This window comes from Misgurnus anguillicaudatus, chromosome 9 (assembly GCF_027580225.2).
Source record: "Misgurnus anguillicaudatus chromosome 9, ASM2758022v2, whole genome shotgun sequence".
Classification (NCBI taxonomy): Eukaryota; Metazoa; Chordata; class Actinopteri; order Cypriniformes; family Cobitidae; genus Misgurnus; species Misgurnus anguillicaudatus.
This window is the reverse complement of record NC_073345.2, coordinates 27,256,971-27,277,467: the sequence shown is the minus strand read 5'-3', so window position 1 is coordinate 27,277,467 and position 20,497 is coordinate 27,256,971. Positions and strand designations below refer to the sequence as shown.

Sequence of the window (20,497 nt, the reverse complement as noted above, 5' to 3'; positions counted from 1 at the left end):
GCTGAATCACAGTCAGTGCTGCGCTTTAAACGCTCTGCATTTGTTTTTCAGCTGCTGAGCAGACGCAATGCTCTACACGAGCGTGCCCAGTTTCGCCGCACCGCCCTGGAGGACTCTTTCCATCTGCAGCAGTTCTTCCGAGACTCTGATGAACTCAAGAGCTGGATCAATGAAAAGATGAAAACAGCTACAGATGAAGCCTATAAGGTGCGTTGTCCTAAAACTCACAACGTATAAGATGTTGTGCATATTTGGATTTTAATTAACTGTCCTCAACTTAATCTACTTTTAGGATCCGTCTAACCTGCAAGGGAAAGTGCAGAAACATCAGGCTTTCGAAGCCGAGCTCTCTGCCAACCAGAGCCGCATTGACGCGCTGCAGAAGTCAGGCCAGGAGCTGGTCGATAGGGAACACTATGCCTCCGGCGAGGTGTCCACTCGAATGGATGAGGTCAGCTCTCAGTGGAAGAAACTTCTAGAAGCAACTGAACTCAAAGGGAAGAAAATAATACAATTTTGGTGAATTATTTACTCTTACTAGATCTGAAAGTTAACATTTATACTTTTAATTTGTGATTTAGACGTTATAGAGCATAAAGATGTTCCAGTGTCATCAATTGCTTTTCTTTCTCAGGGATTAAATTGCGTGAAGCCAACCAGCAGCAGCAGTTCAATCGTAATGTGGAGGACATCGAGCTGTGGTTGTATGAGGTGGAGGGACATCTGGCCTCTGATGATTTTGGCAAAGACCTGACCAGCGTCCAGAACCTTCAGAAGAAACACGCTCTCCTGGAAGCAGATGTGGCAGCCCATCAGGTAACAAACTGGTAGTTGAAAGATGTGCAACAAGATTTTATTAAACGTATGATATTTTGGTTTGTGTGCCTAGTACCCTTTTTAATCTCGATTCTCTTGACAGGACCGTATTGATGGCATCACCATTCAAGCCAGGCAGTTCCAGGAAGCCGGCCATTTTGACGCCGATAACATCCGTAAAAAACAGGAAGCTCTGGTATCACGTTACGAGGCCCTGAAGGAGCCCATGGCTGCCCGTAAACAGAAGCTGTCAGACTCTCTGCGTCTGCAGCAGCTTTTCAGAGATGTGGAGGATGAAGAGACCTGGATCCGAGAGAAGGAACCCATCGCTTCCTCCACCAACATGGGTCAGTGTTACGATTAAGTTACATGAGAGCAGTTTTTAGTTGAAATAGGTGACATTGTAAAGGCATGACATTAAAGCTGGTATATATTGATTTTCTTTTTCAGGAAAAGATCTCATTGGAGTGCAGAACCTTCTGAAGAAGCACCAGGCCCTACAGGCAGAGATCTCTGGCCATGAGCCCAGGATCAAGGCTGTTTCCCAGAAAGGCGAGGCGATGGTGGAGGAGGGTATGAATAAATTTTTTCATTTTCAAAAAATCCAAGAAACAATTTTTAAATGTTTGCTTTTACCGAATTTTGTCTTAAGTAAAATGTTTTTTTTCCCTCAATTTAGGTCACTTTGCTGGAGAGGATGTGAAGGCTAAGCTGCAGGAGCTGCACAACCGCTGGGATGGACTAAAGGGAAAAGCAACCCAGCGTAGACAGGATCTGGAGGACTCTCTGCAGGCCCAGCAGTACTTCGCTGATGCCAACGAAGCCGAGTCCTGGATGAGAGAGAAAGAGCCCATCGTAGGAAGCACCGATTATGGAAAGGATGAGGACTCGGCAGAGGTAAAGGAGGATTGTTCACACTTTGGGCTTAAAGGATTGAGATTAGTTTAAACATCACATTTGTTGCGATTTTAAAAGCAAAGTGAAAGTAATTGGGTTTCTATTCAGTTGTTAACAAATTTGTAATAATCGGTGGGTTTTTGGAACATCTCGTACACATTTTAAGTTGTTAATTAAAATTAACTAATTCGCCGCCAGCCTTTTTTGAAAAGTTGCCCACCAGTAGGGCTGTCCCAATGAATAAATAATCATATTATCGCGATTGTTTGACCTCATCGCGATGATTTCAGATCACCACAATTATTGCACATCTCTTTAAAAAACACAAGGGGGAGCTGCAGCACCTGTATAAACGAGACCGTATCAGATGGCGCTCCTTAAAGAACAAGTTCGGTATTTTACACTTAAAGCCCTGTTTTCAGATTGTTTATGATGAAATAGAACGGTTTTGACTGAAATTTGGACATATGATGCCATCCCGAGAATTTTCGGGTGTTTGTTCTATCACCTCCCACCTCTACAATGGGTGTATAGGTGCACAGGAACAATCCTTCCTAAAATGCATTAAACTTTCGTTTACAAAGACGTGAAACTCACCGAGTAGTCAGGGGTGTTCACTGATATGCTCACACAAAAATCACTGCAAAAGATGCTTTCCAACAGGTGTTGTAGCATTCGTTGTAAACTTGTGGACCTATTTTTCCAAACGCCTCACACCCGTATGTTCTTCTGTTGAGAGCTTGAATAATAGACACTACAGTCCAGTTGGTGGCGATAATCCGCCTTGCCAATTGCAAGAATACAAACACAGGTCCTGGCACGGAGTAATACCGTACCTCACAGCATATTTAATACAAGTCAATGGAGTTGGACAAAAACTACGATAATACCTGTTGGAAAGCATAATTTGCAGCGATTTCCGTGTGAGCATATCAGTGAACACCCCTGACCACTCGGTGAGTTTCACGTCTTTGTAAACGAAAGTTTAATGCATTTCAGGAATGATTGTTCCAGTGCACCTATACACCCATTGTAGAGGTGGGAGGTGAAACAACAACAAGCATCATATGTCCAAATTTCAGTCAAAACCGTTCTATTTCATCATAAACAATCTGAAAACAGGGCTTTAAGTGTAAAATACCGAACTTGTCCTTTAATTGACGAGATAACTCATCAATGGTTGGGAAATAGTTAATTTCTTTGTAACAAGTTTGACAATTTATATAATAGACAATATTGTTTTTTCTCACAGGCCTTGCTGAAGAAGCACGAGGCATTGATGTCTGATCTGAGCGCATATGGAAGCAGCATCCACGCTCTTAAAGAACAGGCTCAGTCCTGCAGAGTAAGTCCACGCTTTCATCAGTGAATTTTGTTTTTGATTGGGTTCACTGTCAATCATATCTGACTCTCTTGGGATCCATCAACAGACAACAAGTGGCCCCCACTGACGATGAGACCGGTAAAGAGCTGGTTCTTGCTCTGTACGACTACCAGGAGAAGAGTCCTCGAGAGGTCACCATGAAGAAGGGTGACATCCTCACTCTGCTCAACAGCACCAACAAGGTGAGAACGCACACAATTATTTATCATTCGTGTCACTCTGTATTTAAATGCAAAGATATTAATGTAAGCTGGTCTGGTGATTTAGGACTGGTGGAAAGTGGAAGTGAATGACAGGCAGGGATTTGTTCCCGCGGCGTACGTGAAAAAGTTGGACCCAACACAGTCGTCCTCTCGCGAGAATCTGCTGGACGAACAAGGCAGCATTGCTCTGCGACAGGAGCAGATTGACAATCAGTAAGAGTCATATTTGTCATGCATTAACTTTCATTTTATGTTTAATATGAACTAGGGCTGACAATTGCAGTAATCATGCCTCTCAACCGGTATGTAAAAACTTTGAATAAAGAGGCAACACGCCTCGGGTACCACACTTACTATGAAAAGATAGCACAGAATACATACAGAATGAATCTGCATATCAATATAATAACTAAACAATTGTGATTGACAGCCCTAGTATTTTTTAATCTTTTAACACCAAGCGCCCAAGATCTTTTCATCTTCCTTTAGCTGTCACCTCAAAAAGATATCTGTAATAACTAACTCTAATCTTGAGGATGTTTCTGATCCCTCGTTACTCCTCTTTGCTTTCTTTCTTTGTTTCTTTCCTAACTGAAACGCTTGCATGTGTCCGCTTGCCTTGCCCTGTGGCAGGACTGCCACCAAGGAGGCATGCAGCGTATCTGTGCGCATGAAGCAGGTGGAGGAACTGTGAGTAGGCCCGACCGATTTTAAAGTTTTGATGAAAAAACCTTCATCACAAAACAGTTGTACTCGACATTTCCATTACTGTTTTGTGTCCTGTATTGTTGTCTTCCTGATATTGTCTGTCCTAAAACTTAGTAAGCTGCTTTGCTGTCGATTGTTGACATGGGTAACATACTAAATGCAAGTTTAATTAGAGATGCACATATATTAAATTTTTCTACCGATAATTGATTATTCAAACCGATTATTCTGCCGATTCAATCATTTGGTGGTTATATTAACTTACATTAACAAAATTCAGCATTTTCTTGTTCTCTTTTGATTGACAGGATATATCGGCCATGACTAGGCTGTTTTTAAACCATCGACCAATAGTGTGAAACTTTGCTTTTATCGGCCAATACCGATTATTGGCCGATATATCGGTTGCATCTCTAATTTTGATTAATGCTTTTTCATTGCAGAATGAAATATATTTGTTGACTTTGTCCTTTCTTTGCAATGCAACACAATGCATTCTGGGGTTGTCTTTTCCATTTAGAATACTTGCATGGTTGTGTATTTTTTTGGAACAGCCTTCGCACACCTTAGTGTTGTTCGTACAGGCAGCTGACTAGGTTTTAAAACTTTTCTTCTATTTTATTGAGAGATAGAAGTTTACTTCTATCTTACGTCTCATGTGACTCGTGGATGTTGTTATTCTGAACTTTTCCTTTTTGTGTGTAGAACTGGTGTTTGAATGTTTTGTGCTTCATTCTGTATTTTCGCTTGTTTAAATATGCAGGTTTCACACCAGCTGTGAACCCACATACATCTTTTCAGCCCCCAGTTGGAGAGCATATGTGCACACAGACCAACTTTATCGAGTCAGATTGCATGGAGCTTAAAATACAGAACTATGCAAATGGTTTAGACACTTGTAAAAAATCAGTAAAGTGACGTTAAAAAAAAAACAATACCCTCTTCAGTTATTATTTATCACTTGTTCAGATAAAATTGAGTAAACCTAAAAATAATCTGTATTTGCTGACAACCGTTTTTGTTTGCTCATTCTCATAGGCACCGATCATGAGCCCCATTCACTTCCATAGTATTCTTTTATCCTAATATGGAAGTCAATGATCGGTTGGGTTACAAACATTCCTCAATAATATTTTCTTTGTGTTCATAAGAACAAAGAAATTAATAGAGGTTTGTAACAACATATGAGTGAGTAAATGATAAGAGAATTTTCATTTTTGGGTGAACTATCCCTTTAGGGTAGTAAACCAAATATGCACAGTCCTACAAATTACTCAAAATCTGTTGAAAGCCATCTTTCTTTTCTCCGAAGACAGGTCGACTTTTACTAAACTTCTGTTTTTACACTAAAACCGAAGATAAAAAGCCTTAAGACCAGTGCCTAAGACATTTGCACAGTACTGTATTACATTAAATCTTTAAAAATGAAGTCGATTTCCTCTCTAGTTAGACTCTTCTAAAGGCAGTTTGTCCAGTCCATCGATGGAGACGAACATTAAAAGCTCAGATCTCACTTGCTGTCTCTTATTTCTCATTCTCTCAGGTATGGTACTCTGATAGATTTGGGAGAGAAGAGAAAGGACATGCTGGAGAAGAGTTGCAAGAAGTTTATGCTTTTCCGTGAAGCGAATGAGCTGCAGCAGTGGATTAATGAGAAAGAGTCGGCTCTTACGAACGAAGAGGTCGGCTCTGATCTGGAGCAGGTGGAGGTCCTGCAGAAGAAGTTTGATGATTTCCAGAAGGTACTCTAATCCTTTTAGACACAAAAATCTTTGTTATTCATTTTGTCTTGTAATTTAGATGACAATTAAATTAACACTAGTGTTAGCTATTACATGTTTACTGTTTCAACATCCTCCTTTGTGGTGTATTACATATATTAGGATCTGAAGGCAAATGAGTCTCGTCTAAGGGACATTAACAAGGTGGCATCAGAGCTGGAGTCTGAAGGGCTGATGGCAGAGGAAGCTCCGGTCGTACAGGCCCAGGTATGCAGATCACACTTCACATACCGTTTCATCCATGTCTTTCACAATCAGTTTGATTTTACATCTATCATGATGTCATAGGAAATACAGACCTTTCCACTTATACACTTATAGACAATGTGCTATACTAAGTATACATCTGAATTGTATACTTAGATGTATGCCTGAGTTTTTTTAGTAATGTGAATGTTGTGATCACACCTAATTTTTGCCTTTTTCCTCCCTCCATCTCTTCATTCCACCACCAGCAAGTAGAGGTGCTGGGCTCAGCTCCTGGCAAGGTCATTATTGTTCATTTCCTTCAACTTTTTTGTATCTTAGTAAGAATTTGAGACAAATTGGAATAATCATTTTAAGCAATGTGTGACCCTGGACCATAAAACCATAAGTCATAAGTAGCACGGGTATATTTGTAGCAATAGCCAACAATACATTGTATGCGTCAAAATTATCAATTTGTTTATGCCAAAATCATCAAAATCAAGATATTTTGTAAATGTCCTACTGTAAATATATAAAAATGTATTTATCATTATTAGTAATATGTATTGCTTAGGACTTCATTTGGACAACTTTAAATGTGATTTTTCTTGATGTTTAGATTTTTTAACATCAGATTTTCAAATAGTTGTATCTTGGCCAGATATTGTCTTATCTTTACAAATCATACATCAATTGAAAGCTTATATTTATTCAGCTTTCAGATAGTGTATACTGGTTTGACTGGTTTTGTGGGTCACATATGATTTATTGATATTTATATCTTTGTACTGGAGCATTACTTTGTTTTGTGTGTCTGTGTGTATTTATATATAGAGTAGTGGCCAATAGTGATGTCTGGGGAATAATCGTACATTATTTGCTTTAATGGCCCTTAGATTAACTCTTTCTCCGCCATTGACGAGTTATCTCGTCAATTAAGAGAAAACGCTTCCCTGCCAATATAGAGTTTTACTGCAATCCATATTTCCGCGATTATCCACTAGGTGGCACTCTTACCTAGCTTATAAAACACTGAAGCATACAATGATCCAAAAACAGTAAAAACTCTTAACAATAGTCCTTTACAAAAATGCAATAATCTTCGCTTTTTGCTCAAAATTTGGTATTTTTGAAGAAACCTACCAATATTTGAGAAGTGATGAAAAGAGAACAAATGAATTTATTATGTTGGATGTTTATATTTAAAGAAGACATTTTTCTGGAAAGCCTTAAACTTTTGTGAAAATCATAAAAAATGCTGGCGCTGACTGGCAAAAAAAAAAAACATTGGTGGGGAAAAAGTAAAACCATCAAAATATGAGGTGTATGGTAGAAAATGGACACAACACTAAACTTTTAAGGTATTTTATTTATGAGAAACAAAATAATTTGGCAAAAACGCAAATCGCAGCATATTAGAAAATCTGGGTTTATTCAAATATACAAAAAAATGCATATACAAACAAAAAGCTCACAGGTAATAAATCATACATTGACTACAGTTTAAGCGGTTATTAATATTTGTTAATCTTTTGTAGTAATATTTTGTAGTCATTGTACTGTGTTATGGCTTTATAAACTTTGCACATGTGTTACGTTCAATATTTTTTAACCTTAAATTCGTCTTAAACCACCTTGAAATTATTTTCAAAGCTGAGCTTCAGTTTATACACCAAACACCCCAATGCAACATGTATGATGCATTTTAATGTATTTTTAAACAAATATTTGAGTAAATAGACGAGACGTCAGTTGTCTAAATTTAGCCATCACTTTCGGCCACTACTTTATATACTGATAGAGAGTTGATAATATGCCATTTAATCTCACTATGCTTGTATTATGACAGGATGAAGCAGACTCCAAAGGTGCATCTCCATGGAAGGTAATGCAACATTATGTTTTAAATAGGACATAATCTGTTACGATCCTCCCATATAAAAAGATTTGGTTTAATTGAATTATACTAGCATACCTAATTTTGATGCAGTGTTTAGGTCTGGATTGATTTGCAAGTCATTCACAGTGGTGTTTTCCTCTGACTGTGGTTACAAAAAGACACTTACATGGTTACTCTCTCTTGACTGCTGTTTTTTTTCTGTTCTTTCCTGACTTCTGTCTCTTCCTTACTTATATTTCAACGTTATAGTCAGTTCGTTTGGCTGTTCAAACAACGGCCAACTTTAATACTATTAAGGTAAGATTTCAGGTAATCCTGTATTTCTTTAACCCACCCCACTAAACCCTGCATCGTGCCTCTGTACCTGGAGGACTAACTCCTCATGGTGGCCTTGTGTTTGTACCCTAGTTTGTGGTTTCCTGTGTCATGTCTCATTACTGAACCATCAGGGTTGCATCCTGTATTAATTTTTACAGTTCGTGAGATCCATTTGCCAACCTGTTTGTTTTAAAATGCTGCCTTGTGTTAATGCTCACTTTTTTTCAGTACGTAGCAGATGCATCCACCCACATCTTCCATGTTTGCTAATCATCATTACTCATCTCGTGCTTACATGTGGCCTTTGTTTGTGACACTCATCCTTACTGTTGCTTTTGCTGCTCAAATATGGTGCAAGGGAAGCATATTATGTAGAGCTTTTGATAGTGGCTTGGCTGTTAAACTTCAAATTCCTGTTTTGTGTAACTCACAGGATATCAAGATTGTATCATTGGCTCATAGATTGCAATTAATACGCTCTAAATGGCTGCTCATGGTCATGTGTTTGTGTGTAGGAGCTGAACAACCGCTGGAGGTCCCTGCAGCAGCTCGCAGAGGACCGAAGCAACATGTTGGGCAGCGCTCATGAGGTGCAGAGGTTCCACAGGTATGAAAAAGCAGTGATCTCTTCTCCAAAAGGGGCATATATCAGTCAGATGCAGTGGAGGTCAACTCTTTGTGTGTTTAATAGAGATGCGGATGAGACCAAGGAATGGATTGAAGAGAAGAATCAAGCCCTGAACACTGATAACTACGGCCATGATCTCGCCAGCGTGCAGGCTCTGCAGCGTAAGCACGAGGGCTTCGAGAGAGACCTGGCTGCTCTTGGTGACAAGGTGAACGATTGAGTAAAAGTTTGCTGGTTGAATCCTTTGTTTACAACATCTGCTAAATGCTGTGGTTTCTCTGTGGCAGGTGAACTCTCTGGGTGAGACCGCTGAGCGTCTGATTCAGTCTCATCCTGAAGCTGTGGATGACATCCAGGAGAAGTGCACCGAGCTAAACACCGCCTGGAGCAGCTTGGTGGGTCGCGCTGACCAACGCAAAGAAAAACTGGGCAACTCTCACGATCTCCAGCGATTCCTCAGTGACTTCAGGTATTAAAATACATTATACATTACATCAGGGTGTACATTTTGTAAGAATCAACCTCATATCCTTTGTGCCAATAGTTGATCTGCAAGAAAGCTAAGACAATATCAAACAATTTTTTATAATGATGTCTTTGGTTTTGTCTCCCAGGGATCTCATGTCCTGGATCAATGGTATCAGAGGGCTGGTGTCTTCAGATGAGCTGGCTAAGGATGTCACAGGAGCTGAAGCCCTGCTAGAGAGACACCAGGTACTGAATGCCATGAGGAAACATTTAAAGGGACACTAAGTTTTTTTGAAAATGTGCTCATTTTCCAGCTCCCATAGAGTTAAACATTTGATTTTTACAGTTTTGAAATCCATTCAGCTGATCTCTGGGTCTGGCAGTACCACTTCTAGCATAGCTTAGCATTAACCATTGAATCTGATTAGACTATTAGCATCGCGCTCAAAAATAACCAAAGAGTTTCGATATTTTTTCCTATTTAAAACTCTTCTGTAGTTACATTGTGTACTAAGACGGACGGAAAATTAAAAGTTGCATTTTTTTTTTTTTTAGGCCGATATGGATAGGAACTATACTCTCATTCTGGCGTAATAATCAAGGACTTAGCTGCCGTACCATGGCTGCAGGAGGCGCAATGATATTACGTGGTGTCCGAATATAGTCCCCTGCTATTGAAAGTTACCAAGGGGACTACTTTCAAGTGCTGTGTAATATCATTGTGCCTCCTGCAGCCATGTACGACAGCAAAGTCCTTGATTATTACGCCAGAATTGGAGTATAGTTCCTAGCCATCAGCCTAGAAAATCGCAACTTTAGATTTTCCGTTTGTCTTAGTACATGATGTAACTACAGAAGACAAGAGTCAAGTTTTAAATATGAAAAATATGGAAACTTTGGTTATTTTTCAGCGTGATGCTAATGGTCTAATCCGATTCAATGGATTATGCTAAGCTATGCTAAAAGTGGTAGCGCCAGACCCAGAGATCAGCTGAATGGATTCCAAAACGGTAAAAAAATCAAATGTTTAACTGTAGGGGAGATGGAAAATAGCATATTTTCAAAATAAGTGGAGTGTCTCTTTAAGTACTTAGTTAAACAAATGCTTACAATGTTGTTATTTTGTAAATCACTTACTTGTTTCCTGTTCACCACGTAGGAGCACCGCACTGAGATCGATGCCCGTGCAGGCACCTTCCAGGCCTTTGAACAGTTTGGACAGCAGCTGCTGGACCATGGCCACTATGCCAGCCCTGAGATCCAAGAGAAGCTGAACGCTCTCGACCGGGAGCGTGCCGACCTGGAGAAGGCCTGGGTACAGCGCAGGATGATGTTGGACCAGTGTTTGGAGCTGCAGGTCAGCAAGGACCATGTTTACAACTCAAAGCGTAAATCTGATGCATTGTTTTCATCAATTGACAATTATTCGTCTCTTGTAGCTGTTCAACCGCGACTGCGAGCAGGCTGAGAACTGGATGGCGGCACGTGAGGCCTTTCTGGCTAGTGATGATAAGGGTGACTCATTGGACAGCGTAGAGGCTCTTATCAAGAAACATGAGGACTTTGACAAAGCCATCAATGTGCAGGTCAGCATGCATGTCATGATAGGATTTAGCAGAGGCCTTTGTTGTATTTAAATGGTAACATGTGCTTCACTGTATGCATCTCCCAAAGGAAGAGAAGATTGCAGCCCTTCAGTCTTTTGCTGACCAGCTCATTAGTGCTGACCATTACGCCAAACCTGATATTTTCAACCGACGCAATGAGGTCTTGGACAGGTCAGTGTTTTTTTGTTTAATACAGACTGAGTGCCAGTTTTGTGGCATTCTGGAATAACTAACGGATGTGTCCTCCAGGTGGCGCCGTCTCAAGGCTCAGATGATCGAGAAGCGCTCCAAGCTGGGCGAGTCGCAGACTCTTCAGCAGTTCAGCAGAGACGTGGATGAGATTGAGGCGTGGATCAGCGAGAAGCTTCAGACCGCCACTGACGAGTCTTATAAGGACCCTACAAACATCCAGGTAACATTTCACTGAAAACATCTGGCTGGTTCTCTATGAATATCAGATATAGTCAACATGTATTAAGGCTGTTTATTAATATGTTATCTTAAAGACGGGGTGCATGATCTTTGAAAGTCAGTGTTGATATTTAAAATCACCTAAACAAACACGCCCCTACCTTAATAGAATCTGGACCTTTTTTTGATAGACCCGCCCCCACATACGTAACCCAGGCCTGATGTCGGTTAGTAGACAGGCCCCTTACTGCTGATTGGCTACAAGTGTGTTTTGGTAGTCGGCCCGACTCCCTTTTCCAAAGTGTTTTTCAAAAATCATGAACCCTGCCTTTAAGTCTAACCTAAATTTAAAGTGGTTTATTAAGTAAAACTGCTCTTATTAGTGTTTCTCCCTAGTGTAATCCCCACCTTAAGTGTTTTTTAAGAAAAAATAACTAAAATTCTGTCTGTGTTCCCATTGTCTGTTTCTAGCTGTCCAAACTGCTGGTAAGTGGAGTAGTGTGCCAGAGCTAACTAACCCCAATAGGGTCGCTCCACATTGTCGTTTCGTTGTTTTGTCTGTACTCTGTAGATGTGTATTTGAGTTCCGTGTGTCTATTTTGTGTCTACGCTTTCAAATGTTTCGCTTTGTACAGTCGTATCATCATGTCGACGTTCCCTTCAGCATTTTATTTATGTGCTGGGCGTACAGCCTTTATTTTCTTGTTGTGTCATTGAAGTTGGGATGTCTTGGTTTGAATTTCTTCCACACAAAAAAACAGAACTTTGGAATTGTGGTTAACCTGAACAAGACCAATTTGACAAAAGGGAAGTACATAAAATGATTCAGACTATGTTCAGACTAGAATGATCTGTGCTGTGTATATATACAGTATGTATATCTGATCACTGTATATTGCCACTTATTTATAAAACGGTAAACATTCACAACTTTTAGCACTTGAAATATTAAACAAGTGGTAAATCGCAGTTGATTCGAACAGTTGTTTATTTGTCACACTACTGCCGATTTTCCACTGCGTAATACGGCTCGGTGCTGCTCACTTTTGGATTTTTTGCATTATGTACAGTACCTATGGCGCTTTTCCATTGCATAGTACCCCACAGTTTGGTATGGTTTGGGTCAGGTCAGCTCACCTCACTTTGGCTTGGTTAGCTTTTCCATCGAGTTTAGTAACAGTTTGGAGTGGGAGGGATTATAGGCGTGTCGTTATATTTGAGCTGCCTACTGCTGTGACATCATACAAGTGAGAGCATCGTTGTACATTTCCATACATTCATTTATTTCTCAGTCCGCTACAAAATTTAAATTGACCACCACAAAAAGATGTTTGTACATCGCGTTTATCACTACCTCTGTCTTTCATGACAGTTTCTGTACAAACACCTGTGGCGTCAGTCGATGCGCTGAGCCTCACTTAAGTTGCATTTAAGCATATATGCGGACGTGCGCACGAATGTACTGCCACAAACTGCAAGTCTGGAAAAAAACTGTTACGGTGTTCCTGTTTTTCAACCTGTAGATGTTTTTCATCACCAAAAGGGAGTTTGGGAACTTATAACAGAGCACAGATAACAACATGTTTGCTTGAGACAGCGCAAGCTAGCATGAAGGTAAAGCTAATCTTTTACATTATAGAGATGACGCTGGTAGTGACGATTCTCTCAGACCAATCAGTGATCTACAATGTTTCCACTTCACGTTTTGGTGTCAGCTCGAGTCGCTTGGAACCCCAACCGAGGTGGTACTAAAAAAAGTAGCGGGTACTATGCACCCAGTGGAAAAGCCCCCAAAAGTAAGCAGACCCAACCCACCAAACTGCGCCACTAGTACCTTTTTTGGTACCACCTTGGTTGAGGTTCAGAGCGAGGCGTAACGTTACTAAGGGTTGATGCGTAAACATTGGAGATCACTGATTGGTCGGAGAATCGTTACTGCCAAGTGCTTACTCTCGTGCACCATCAAGCAAACCGAGTAATGTCGTCATTTGCACTTTTTGCAATTTACACAAGTTCCCAAACTCCCTTTATAGCAGTGATAAACAGTCACATGCCGAGAATCGAGAACATCATTTCATTGCTCCGGTGTTGTGCGTTTGTTTGTGTCGCATTTGCGATGATGTCACTGCAGTAGAGGCAGCGCAACTATAACAATAAATCTATAATCCCCCCCACTTTGACTGAGCCAAAGTAAAGCGAGCCAAGCCGCATTGTGCAGAGTCTAGTTGTTCCATGCAATGGAAAAGTGCCATAAAACTAAAGGTCATAAGTATTCTACACATGCAAAATAATTTGCATAGTATACATTGCAAAAACAGGACATCAAGTCTGACAGTATGCTTTTCTGAACATAGCCATGTCAACCCAGAGAGAGAAGATGGAAAGGTTGCTTCAAACATATAGTTCTGCTTTGCTTTTTGAAAATGTAAATATTGCTATGCCCCGAAAACCTATGCAGTTTATAGTACAAACGTCCCGGCTTCATATGAGCGTATCAGCGACGCTTTAGATAAGCCGTCCTGAAGGCTTTTTCCTTACTGTCTCTCTCTGGATTTAAGGAAAGTGTGGAATGATCTCAGACAAAACGCCCCAACTCCTGTAGGTTCTCCACAGAGCTCATTGTTTGCTGGATGTCCTGCAAGTCCATCATATTTATCGAATGCTTCATCAGGCTTTGTATGTGTTTGAGTTCCACGTGTTTTGTGTCCATGTTTGATGGTGTGTAAATTCACCCTCACTTTGCTTTGTTTTTGATGCCACCGGGGCATCCACATTATCTGTTTGTTTTGTCACGTGTTTGTATATTTATTGTTTAAAAACCTCTTTTTTGACTACAACTTTCACAAAATGGTGTTGAACACAGGCAAACACACACAAACAAAGGTTTGATAGCAACATTATAGACATACAACACGTATTTGAGCTTGTGTGTGTGTGCGTGCGCACTGCTTTTTCAGAGATAAATTTGAGATGATTCCATATAGATGTTTATTTCACATGAATATACACGATACGATATATCACAATTACAATATAGGCATTAGTCACCTTTATTTTGTTGGTAAAAGACTATACAGAATAAGAATAGACAGTGTTGTGTCATATTGAATCAAGCAATGCATTTTTAATTACTTGGCAATAATTTCTGTTTGGTTAGTTTTGATAGTGACAAACATAAAGATATTTTTCGCTTTCACCCAGCTCTACTACAGCGTTACACTGTAAAAGAGTTGTTTTTAAACTATGGTTAGGTAAAATATTAAACCAACCTGTGTGGGTTTTTGCACCCCATGGTTGGGGCAATATGGACATAATTTAAGGGGCACATATAATGCAAAATCCACTTTTGGAAAGTGTTTGGACATAAATGTGTGTTTGCATTGTGAACACAACAACCCTACAATGAAAAAAACACCATCTCCTTTATAAATTCATACTTTCCGGACTATAAGTCATTTCGGAGTTTAAGGTGCATCAGTCATAAATGCGTTTTGAAGACGAAAAACGTATACAAGTCGCACTGGACTATACATTGCGTTTATTTAGAAAATGATTTCACAAAATCCAAGCTGAAGACCAGACATTTATTCTGGAAAGGCAAGTTATTCAATTATAGCAACGGATCAGAAGCAAAAATCAGAGCAACGGAGTGTGTAAGATATGTTGAAATGTCGTCTTTTGTAGCCTGACCGAACTGCTAGTTATTTTGCTACAATGACACTAACATTGTGATTATACTAAGTCTGAGTTAGCAACGTACATCAACACCTACTATGTTTACAACATTTCATTTATATCACATTAAGTATTTACTAAGTCATACAGTAAGACTATCTCTTACCATTTGTACGTTAGGTGAACTTCATCCACGACGATACCCATTAACGTTACGTTGGCTTGAAAAATATCGGAGCCTAACATGTCCCTCCACTTATTCAGCAGTCACGATTCCTGGGTTCCGAAAAGAAGCTGGCAACGACCGCTAATTATATCCATCTCGTCGTGCACGCCGAGTTGCATCGCCTTGACACTCATTTCAGTTGCTTCTTTAACTTTGTCCTCCATAAGTGCGACTAACTTTTGCCGAATCCCATAGGAAGGACGGCAAAAACATAAACAAATGCCTTGCTCGCGTTTCTCTGTTCCTCTTTTAAAAATTAATGCTCTGTCGATATCTTTTAGAACAGACTCAATGTCAGAATCCACACATCTGAATTCTCCAGCGGCAGCCATTTAGTTGTAAACAGATTCAATACAAGCGCTCTTTGGTGATGCTGTTTATTACGTTACTGTTAAACATCTGTCCATCATCGTATAAGGCCCGCCCTTACAATTTGATTGGTTCCATCAGCTTTGGGACTCGCATAGTAGCTCCTCAACGGGAAAAACCCCAGACCGATCTTCCCCTCTTCAAAATGTGGTGGGCGGGGCTAAGATCGGATGGCACCCAGGCTAATTCAACTAAACAATAGCACAGAACAGCAGGCTGAATAGGTGTCCGTACATGTTAAAGTAACATAAACAGTTATTTACACGATACACAACAGCATACAGAACATACCTGGGAGGCTGAATAGGCTAAATAAACACGAAAAGCCAAATCAAGTTCAAAAACGTCCTGAAGTTATGCCACATCACTGAATCTATTGAATTACATAAATACAGGAGCAGCATAAAGCGGACTGTAGCGGCTGTAGACGGTAATGATTGATATGAAATCATTTTAACGCATAAGTCGCACCTGACTATAAATTCCAGGACCCGCCAAACTACGAAAAAAGTGTGACTTGTAGTCTGGAAAATACGGTAATCTCCGTTAAACCAAAGCACTTTCATTAGACGTGCTGTTTTGATTCTCTTGTTAATGTGATGTCACATTGATGAAGCTCCTCCCACGGCCACTGATTATTATTGGGTAATTTTACCCAAAAGCTTTTTTAAATGTGTTCGTTCACACATTGTTACAGAAATGAGATCTTTTAGCCAATAGCGTTCACTGTAAAAATATAACAAATCATTTGTGGGGCTAAAAATTCTCAGACACATTCTAGGCACACCTCAGACTTATATTACATTGGCATAACGTGCCCTTTAAATTATAAGTTGAGTTTGTGCATATTTTACCCAACCATGAGTTAAAAACAACGCAACATTTTGTTAGGTGCAGATACAAAACCAGCTATTGCTTTTTCAAGTATGCACTCACAGCTGCGCCTATGCATGACTTCACTTTCGCTTTATATTTCACTTTGTTGCCACTTTCAGAGCAAACACCAGAAGCACCAGGCTTTTGAGGCTGAGTTACACGCTAATGCTGATCGTATCCGCGGGGTCATTGACACGGGCAATGCTCTCATCCAGAGAGGTGCCTGTGCTGGAAGTGAGGATGCTGTCAAGGTAACGATCTCAGAGGTATTTTGGGAATAAGCAGATGGCGAGTTGCGGTTTGTACTCAGCTTGCCACGTGCATGTTTTTCACCATCAGACTCGTCTTAATGCTCTGGATGAGCAGTGGCAGTTCCTGGTCAACAAATCTGCCGAGAAGAGTCAGAAACTGAAGGAGGCAAACAAGCAGCAGAACTTCAACACTGGCATCAAGGACTTTGACTTTTGGTTGTCTGAGGTTGAGCGAAATGAAATAACAACTAGGTCTCGACTTAAATTATTTAAGTTTAGGAAAGCATTAAAATAAATTTTTCAATCATTTTGCTGTTATTCACTTTTAGGTTGAGGCTCTTCTTGCCTCTGAGGATTATGGGAAAGATCTGGCCTCGGTTAACAATCTACTTAAGAAGCATCAGCTTTTGGAGGCCGACATCTCGGCTCATGAGGTAGCGTACAGACCGCACACTTCCAAAAATACAAAATGCTCCGGTTCAAATCGCTCATTAGTTTCCTTGTATTCTGATAGGACCGTCTGAAAGATCTCAATGGCCAGGCTGACAGCCTGATGGGCAGCAACGCCTTTGACACCACTCAAGTCAAGGACAAGCGTGACGCCGTGAACGGGCGCTTTGTCAAGATCAAGAGCATGGCTGCTGGACGCCGTGCCAAACTGAACGAGTCGCATCGTCTGCACCAGTTTTTCAGGGACCTGGATGATGAAGAATCTTGGATAAAGTGAGCTTTTGTCATCATCTTAAATCGTCCAGGCACTACAATAACCACTGTATTTAATAAACCTTTTTTTCAGGGAAAAGAAGCTGTTGGTGAGCTCGGAGGATTACGGACGTGATTTGACAGGAGTACAGAATCTGAGGAAGAAGCATAAGAGGCTGGAGGCTGAGTTGGGCGCTCATGAACCAGCCATTCAGGTGAGGTGACACCTGTGATAAATTGCTTAAAAATGGGACTTTAAAAGGAATGAAATACTAAAAAAGCGTATATGCTGTTTTGGGACGTTGTAGTCTGTGTTGGATACTGGGAAGAAGCTGTCTGATGACAACACCATCGGACAAGAGGAGATCCAGCAGAGGTTGGCTCAGTTTGTGGAGCACTGGAAGGAGCTGAAGGATTTGGCTGCTGCTCGGTGAGAATTCATGTGTTTATTTCTAATCTTTTGTCTCTCATATGTTGCTTAGGATGGGAATAATATGTTTTGTTTACTGGTTTTTAGTGGTCAGAGACTGGAAGAGTCACTGGAATACCAGCAGTTTGTGGCAAATGTGGAAGAAGAGGAAGCCTGGATAAATGAGAAACTTAACCTGGTTGCAAGTGAGGATTACGGGGATACGCTGGCAGCTGTGCAGGTAAAATGCATTAGCTGTGATTATTGTGCCTCCCTATATAAAACCAATCCAAGTAGGGCCTTAGAAAAGCATGCTAAGCATTTACATCACTTCTTTGCAGGGCTTGTTGAAGAAGCATGAAGCATTCGAGACCGATTTTACCGTGCACAGGGATCGAGTCAATGATGTGTGTTCCAATGGAGATGAACTCATTAAGAAGGTACAATTTAACTGTTAAACTTCAGCACTGATGTTTCTGAGTGGACATCAAGCTAAACTTTTGGATTTTGTGCAGGAGAACCACCATGTTGAGAACATCATGGCCAAAATGAAGTCCCTGCGTGGGAAGGTGACAGAGCTGGAGAGAGCCGCAGCCCAGAGGAAGGCCAAGTTAGACGAGAACTCTGCCTTCCTGCAGTTTAACTGGAAGGCCGACGTGGTAGAGTCTTGGATCGGTGAGTTATTGGAAGCAAAGTTGCCTTTAACTCTTTCACCGGCATTGAGTTATCTCCAGGGGTGCAAACTTGTCACCTTTCGGCGAAATTCGCCGTTTTTGATACAAAATAGGTCATTCTTGTGATTCGTCTAGATCCGATGAGTTTTTGAAAATCAGGGGTGAGGGGGGTCTGCGACATGGTAGCAGTAAATGAAATTATGAAAATCATGTCCAGCTATTGTGGTAACGATGTCAAATTACTAGCCAGTTTGGCGGGTTATGTTTTACGATTTATAGCCACCTCATTTGCTGCCGAAGTTTAAGCAGTCTGCAGATTGAGTGCACATACTTAACTCGTAGTATTTTCTCATTTGAGGTTACGCGCCCACGTCATGTTGCTGTGCGCGTGGTCATAAAGCTTAACATTTGTTCACGCACCGCAGTTTTAAGTTAAGTGATTTTAAGCCATTGACAACAGTGCTATATGCGCTATATACCTGTTTCTGTTTAAGAGGAGCGTGCAAGCCGCGTATCCACTTATATAAGAGCGCTTGTGTCTTGTCACCTTTTTCACCCCTGATGAGTTTGCACCCCTGATCTCGTCAATTAAAAGAAAACGCTTCCCTGCCAATGACGAGTTTTTACGGCAATCCATATTTCCACTATTATCCACTAGATGGCACTCTTACCCGACACTAAAGCATCTACGAATTTAAAAACAGTAAAAACTGTGTATGTTTTGATCATCGCTATGAATCTGATCTCTAACAAAAGTCCTTTACAATAATTTGGTATTTTTAAAGAAACCTTCCCATACATATCGAACAAATGATTTTTTTGTTTAAAAGCAGAGGGTCTGTTTTTTTCCATTGAAAATATGGTATGTTTATATATTTAAAGAATAACATTTTTTGAATTTTTATGAAAATCAATAGGGAATTTTCAGTTTTTTTCCTTTGGCTGTTGTAACTCTTTTTTTTTTCTCGATTAGGTGAGAAGGAAAACAGCCTGAAGACCGATGACTATGGTCGTGATCTGTCCTCTGTGCAGACACTGCTTACCAAACAAGTATGACATTATATGTGATCATAACACACACTACCTAGTTTACTGACACTTTATATCAGTTTGTACAGGCATAATATTTCAAACACTTTTTTTTAACAAAATAATTATATACTTGATATTTAAAGGGACACTCCACTTATTTTGAAAATATGCTCATTTTCCAGTTCCCCTAGAGTTAAACGTTTGATTTTTACCGTTTTGGAATCCATTCGGCCGATCTCCTGGTCTGGCGGTACCACTTTTAGCATAGCTTAGCATAATCCATTGAATCTGATTAGACCATTAGCATCACGCTAAAAAATAACCAGAGTTTTGATATTTTTCCTATTTAAAACTTGACTCTTCTGTAGTTACATTGTGTACTAAGACCGACGAAAAATTGTGAGTTGCGATTTATTTTTTGATTTTATTTTTTATTTTAGGCCGATATGGCTAGGAACTATACTCTCATACTGGCGTAATAATCAAGGACTTGAACATGGCTGCAGCAGGCGTAGTGATATTACGCACTGCCCGAAAATAGTCCCCTTGGTTACTTTCAATAGGACTGGACTATTTTCGGGCACTACGTAACATCATTGCACCTCCCGCAGCCATGTTACGGCAGCAAAGTTCTTGATTATTACGCCAGAATGAGAGTATAGTTCTTAGCCATATCTGCCTAGAAAATCGCAACTTTTAATTTTCCGTCGGTCTTAGTACACGATATAATTACAGAAGAGTCAAGTTTTAAATAGGAAAACATTTTAAAAATTTTTTTTGTGCGATGCAAATGGTCTAATCAGATTCAATAGACTATGCTAAGCTATGCTAAAAGTGCTAGCACCAGACCTTGAGATCGGCTGAACGGATTCCTAAATGGTAAAAATCAAATGTTTAACTCTAGGGGAGCTGGAAAATGAGCAGGTTCCAGGTTTACTGCTGGCCTTGACCTTCTTTCTTTCCTCCATCCTTC

The 20,497-nt window shown here is 40.3% G+C and overlaps 1 protein-coding gene across 16 annotated transcripts in view; it reads left to right on the top strand.

Moving 5' to 3' along the window:
* Window positions 1-20,497, top strand: part of sptan1 (spectrin alpha, non-erythrocytic 1) — a 41,077-nt gene that overhangs the window by 12,213 nt on the left and 8,367 nt on the right. For 6 of the 16 annotated variants that reach the window (XM_073871395.1, XM_073871393.1, XM_073871402.1 and 3 more), the window contains exons 13-46: window positions 52-207; window positions 293-500; window positions 638-816; window positions 920-1,163; window positions 1,267-1,389; window positions 1,496-1,713; window positions 2,966-3,058; window positions 3,145-3,279; window positions 3,365-3,513; window positions 3,934-3,990; window positions 5,552-5,750; window positions 5,892-5,996; window positions 6,245-6,277; window positions 7,828-7,863; window positions 8,128-8,175; window positions 8,712-8,803; window positions 8,888-9,032; window positions 9,112-9,293; window positions 9,439-9,538; window positions 10,452-10,649; window positions 10,732-10,878; window positions 10,967-11,070; window positions 11,149-11,311; window positions 11,782-11,796; window positions 16,576-16,707; window positions 16,796-16,933; window positions 17,037-17,141; window positions 17,222-17,430; window positions 17,504-17,624; window positions 17,718-17,839; window positions 17,927-18,059; window positions 18,160-18,258; window positions 18,334-18,493; window positions 19,466-19,542. In XM_073871395.1, coding sequence (XP_073727496.1) covers window positions 52-207; window positions 293-500; window positions 638-816; window positions 920-1,163; window positions 1,267-1,389; window positions 1,496-1,713; window positions 2,966-3,058; window positions 3,145-3,279; window positions 3,365-3,513; window positions 3,934-3,990; window positions 5,552-5,750; window positions 5,892-5,996; window positions 6,245-6,277; window positions 7,828-7,863; window positions 8,128-8,175; window positions 8,712-8,803; window positions 8,888-9,032; window positions 9,112-9,293; window positions 9,439-9,538; window positions 10,452-10,649; window positions 10,732-10,878; window positions 10,967-11,070; window positions 11,149-11,311; window positions 11,782-11,796; window positions 16,576-16,707; window positions 16,796-16,933; window positions 17,037-17,141; window positions 17,222-17,430; window positions 17,504-17,624; window positions 17,718-17,839; window positions 17,927-18,059; window positions 18,160-18,258; window positions 18,334-18,493; window positions 19,466-19,542 — 4,425 coding nt within the window. The remainder of the gene's footprint in view (window positions 1-51; window positions 208-292; window positions 501-637; window positions 817-919; window positions 1,164-1,266; window positions 1,390-1,495; window positions 1,714-2,965; window positions 3,059-3,144; window positions 3,280-3,364; window positions 3,514-3,933; window positions 3,991-5,551; window positions 5,751-5,891; window positions 5,997-6,244; window positions 6,278-7,827; window positions 7,864-8,127; window positions 8,176-8,711; window positions 8,804-8,887; window positions 9,033-9,111; window positions 9,294-9,438; window positions 9,539-10,451; window positions 10,650-10,731; window positions 10,879-10,966; window positions 11,071-11,148; window positions 11,312-11,781; window positions 11,797-16,575; window positions 16,708-16,795; window positions 16,934-17,036; window positions 17,142-17,221; window positions 17,431-17,503; window positions 17,625-17,717; window positions 17,840-17,926; window positions 18,060-18,159; window positions 18,259-18,333; window positions 18,494-19,465; window positions 19,543-20,497) is intronic. The other 10 variants (XM_073871407.1, XM_073871404.1, XM_073871399.1 and 7 more) reach the window with 4 other exon arrangements.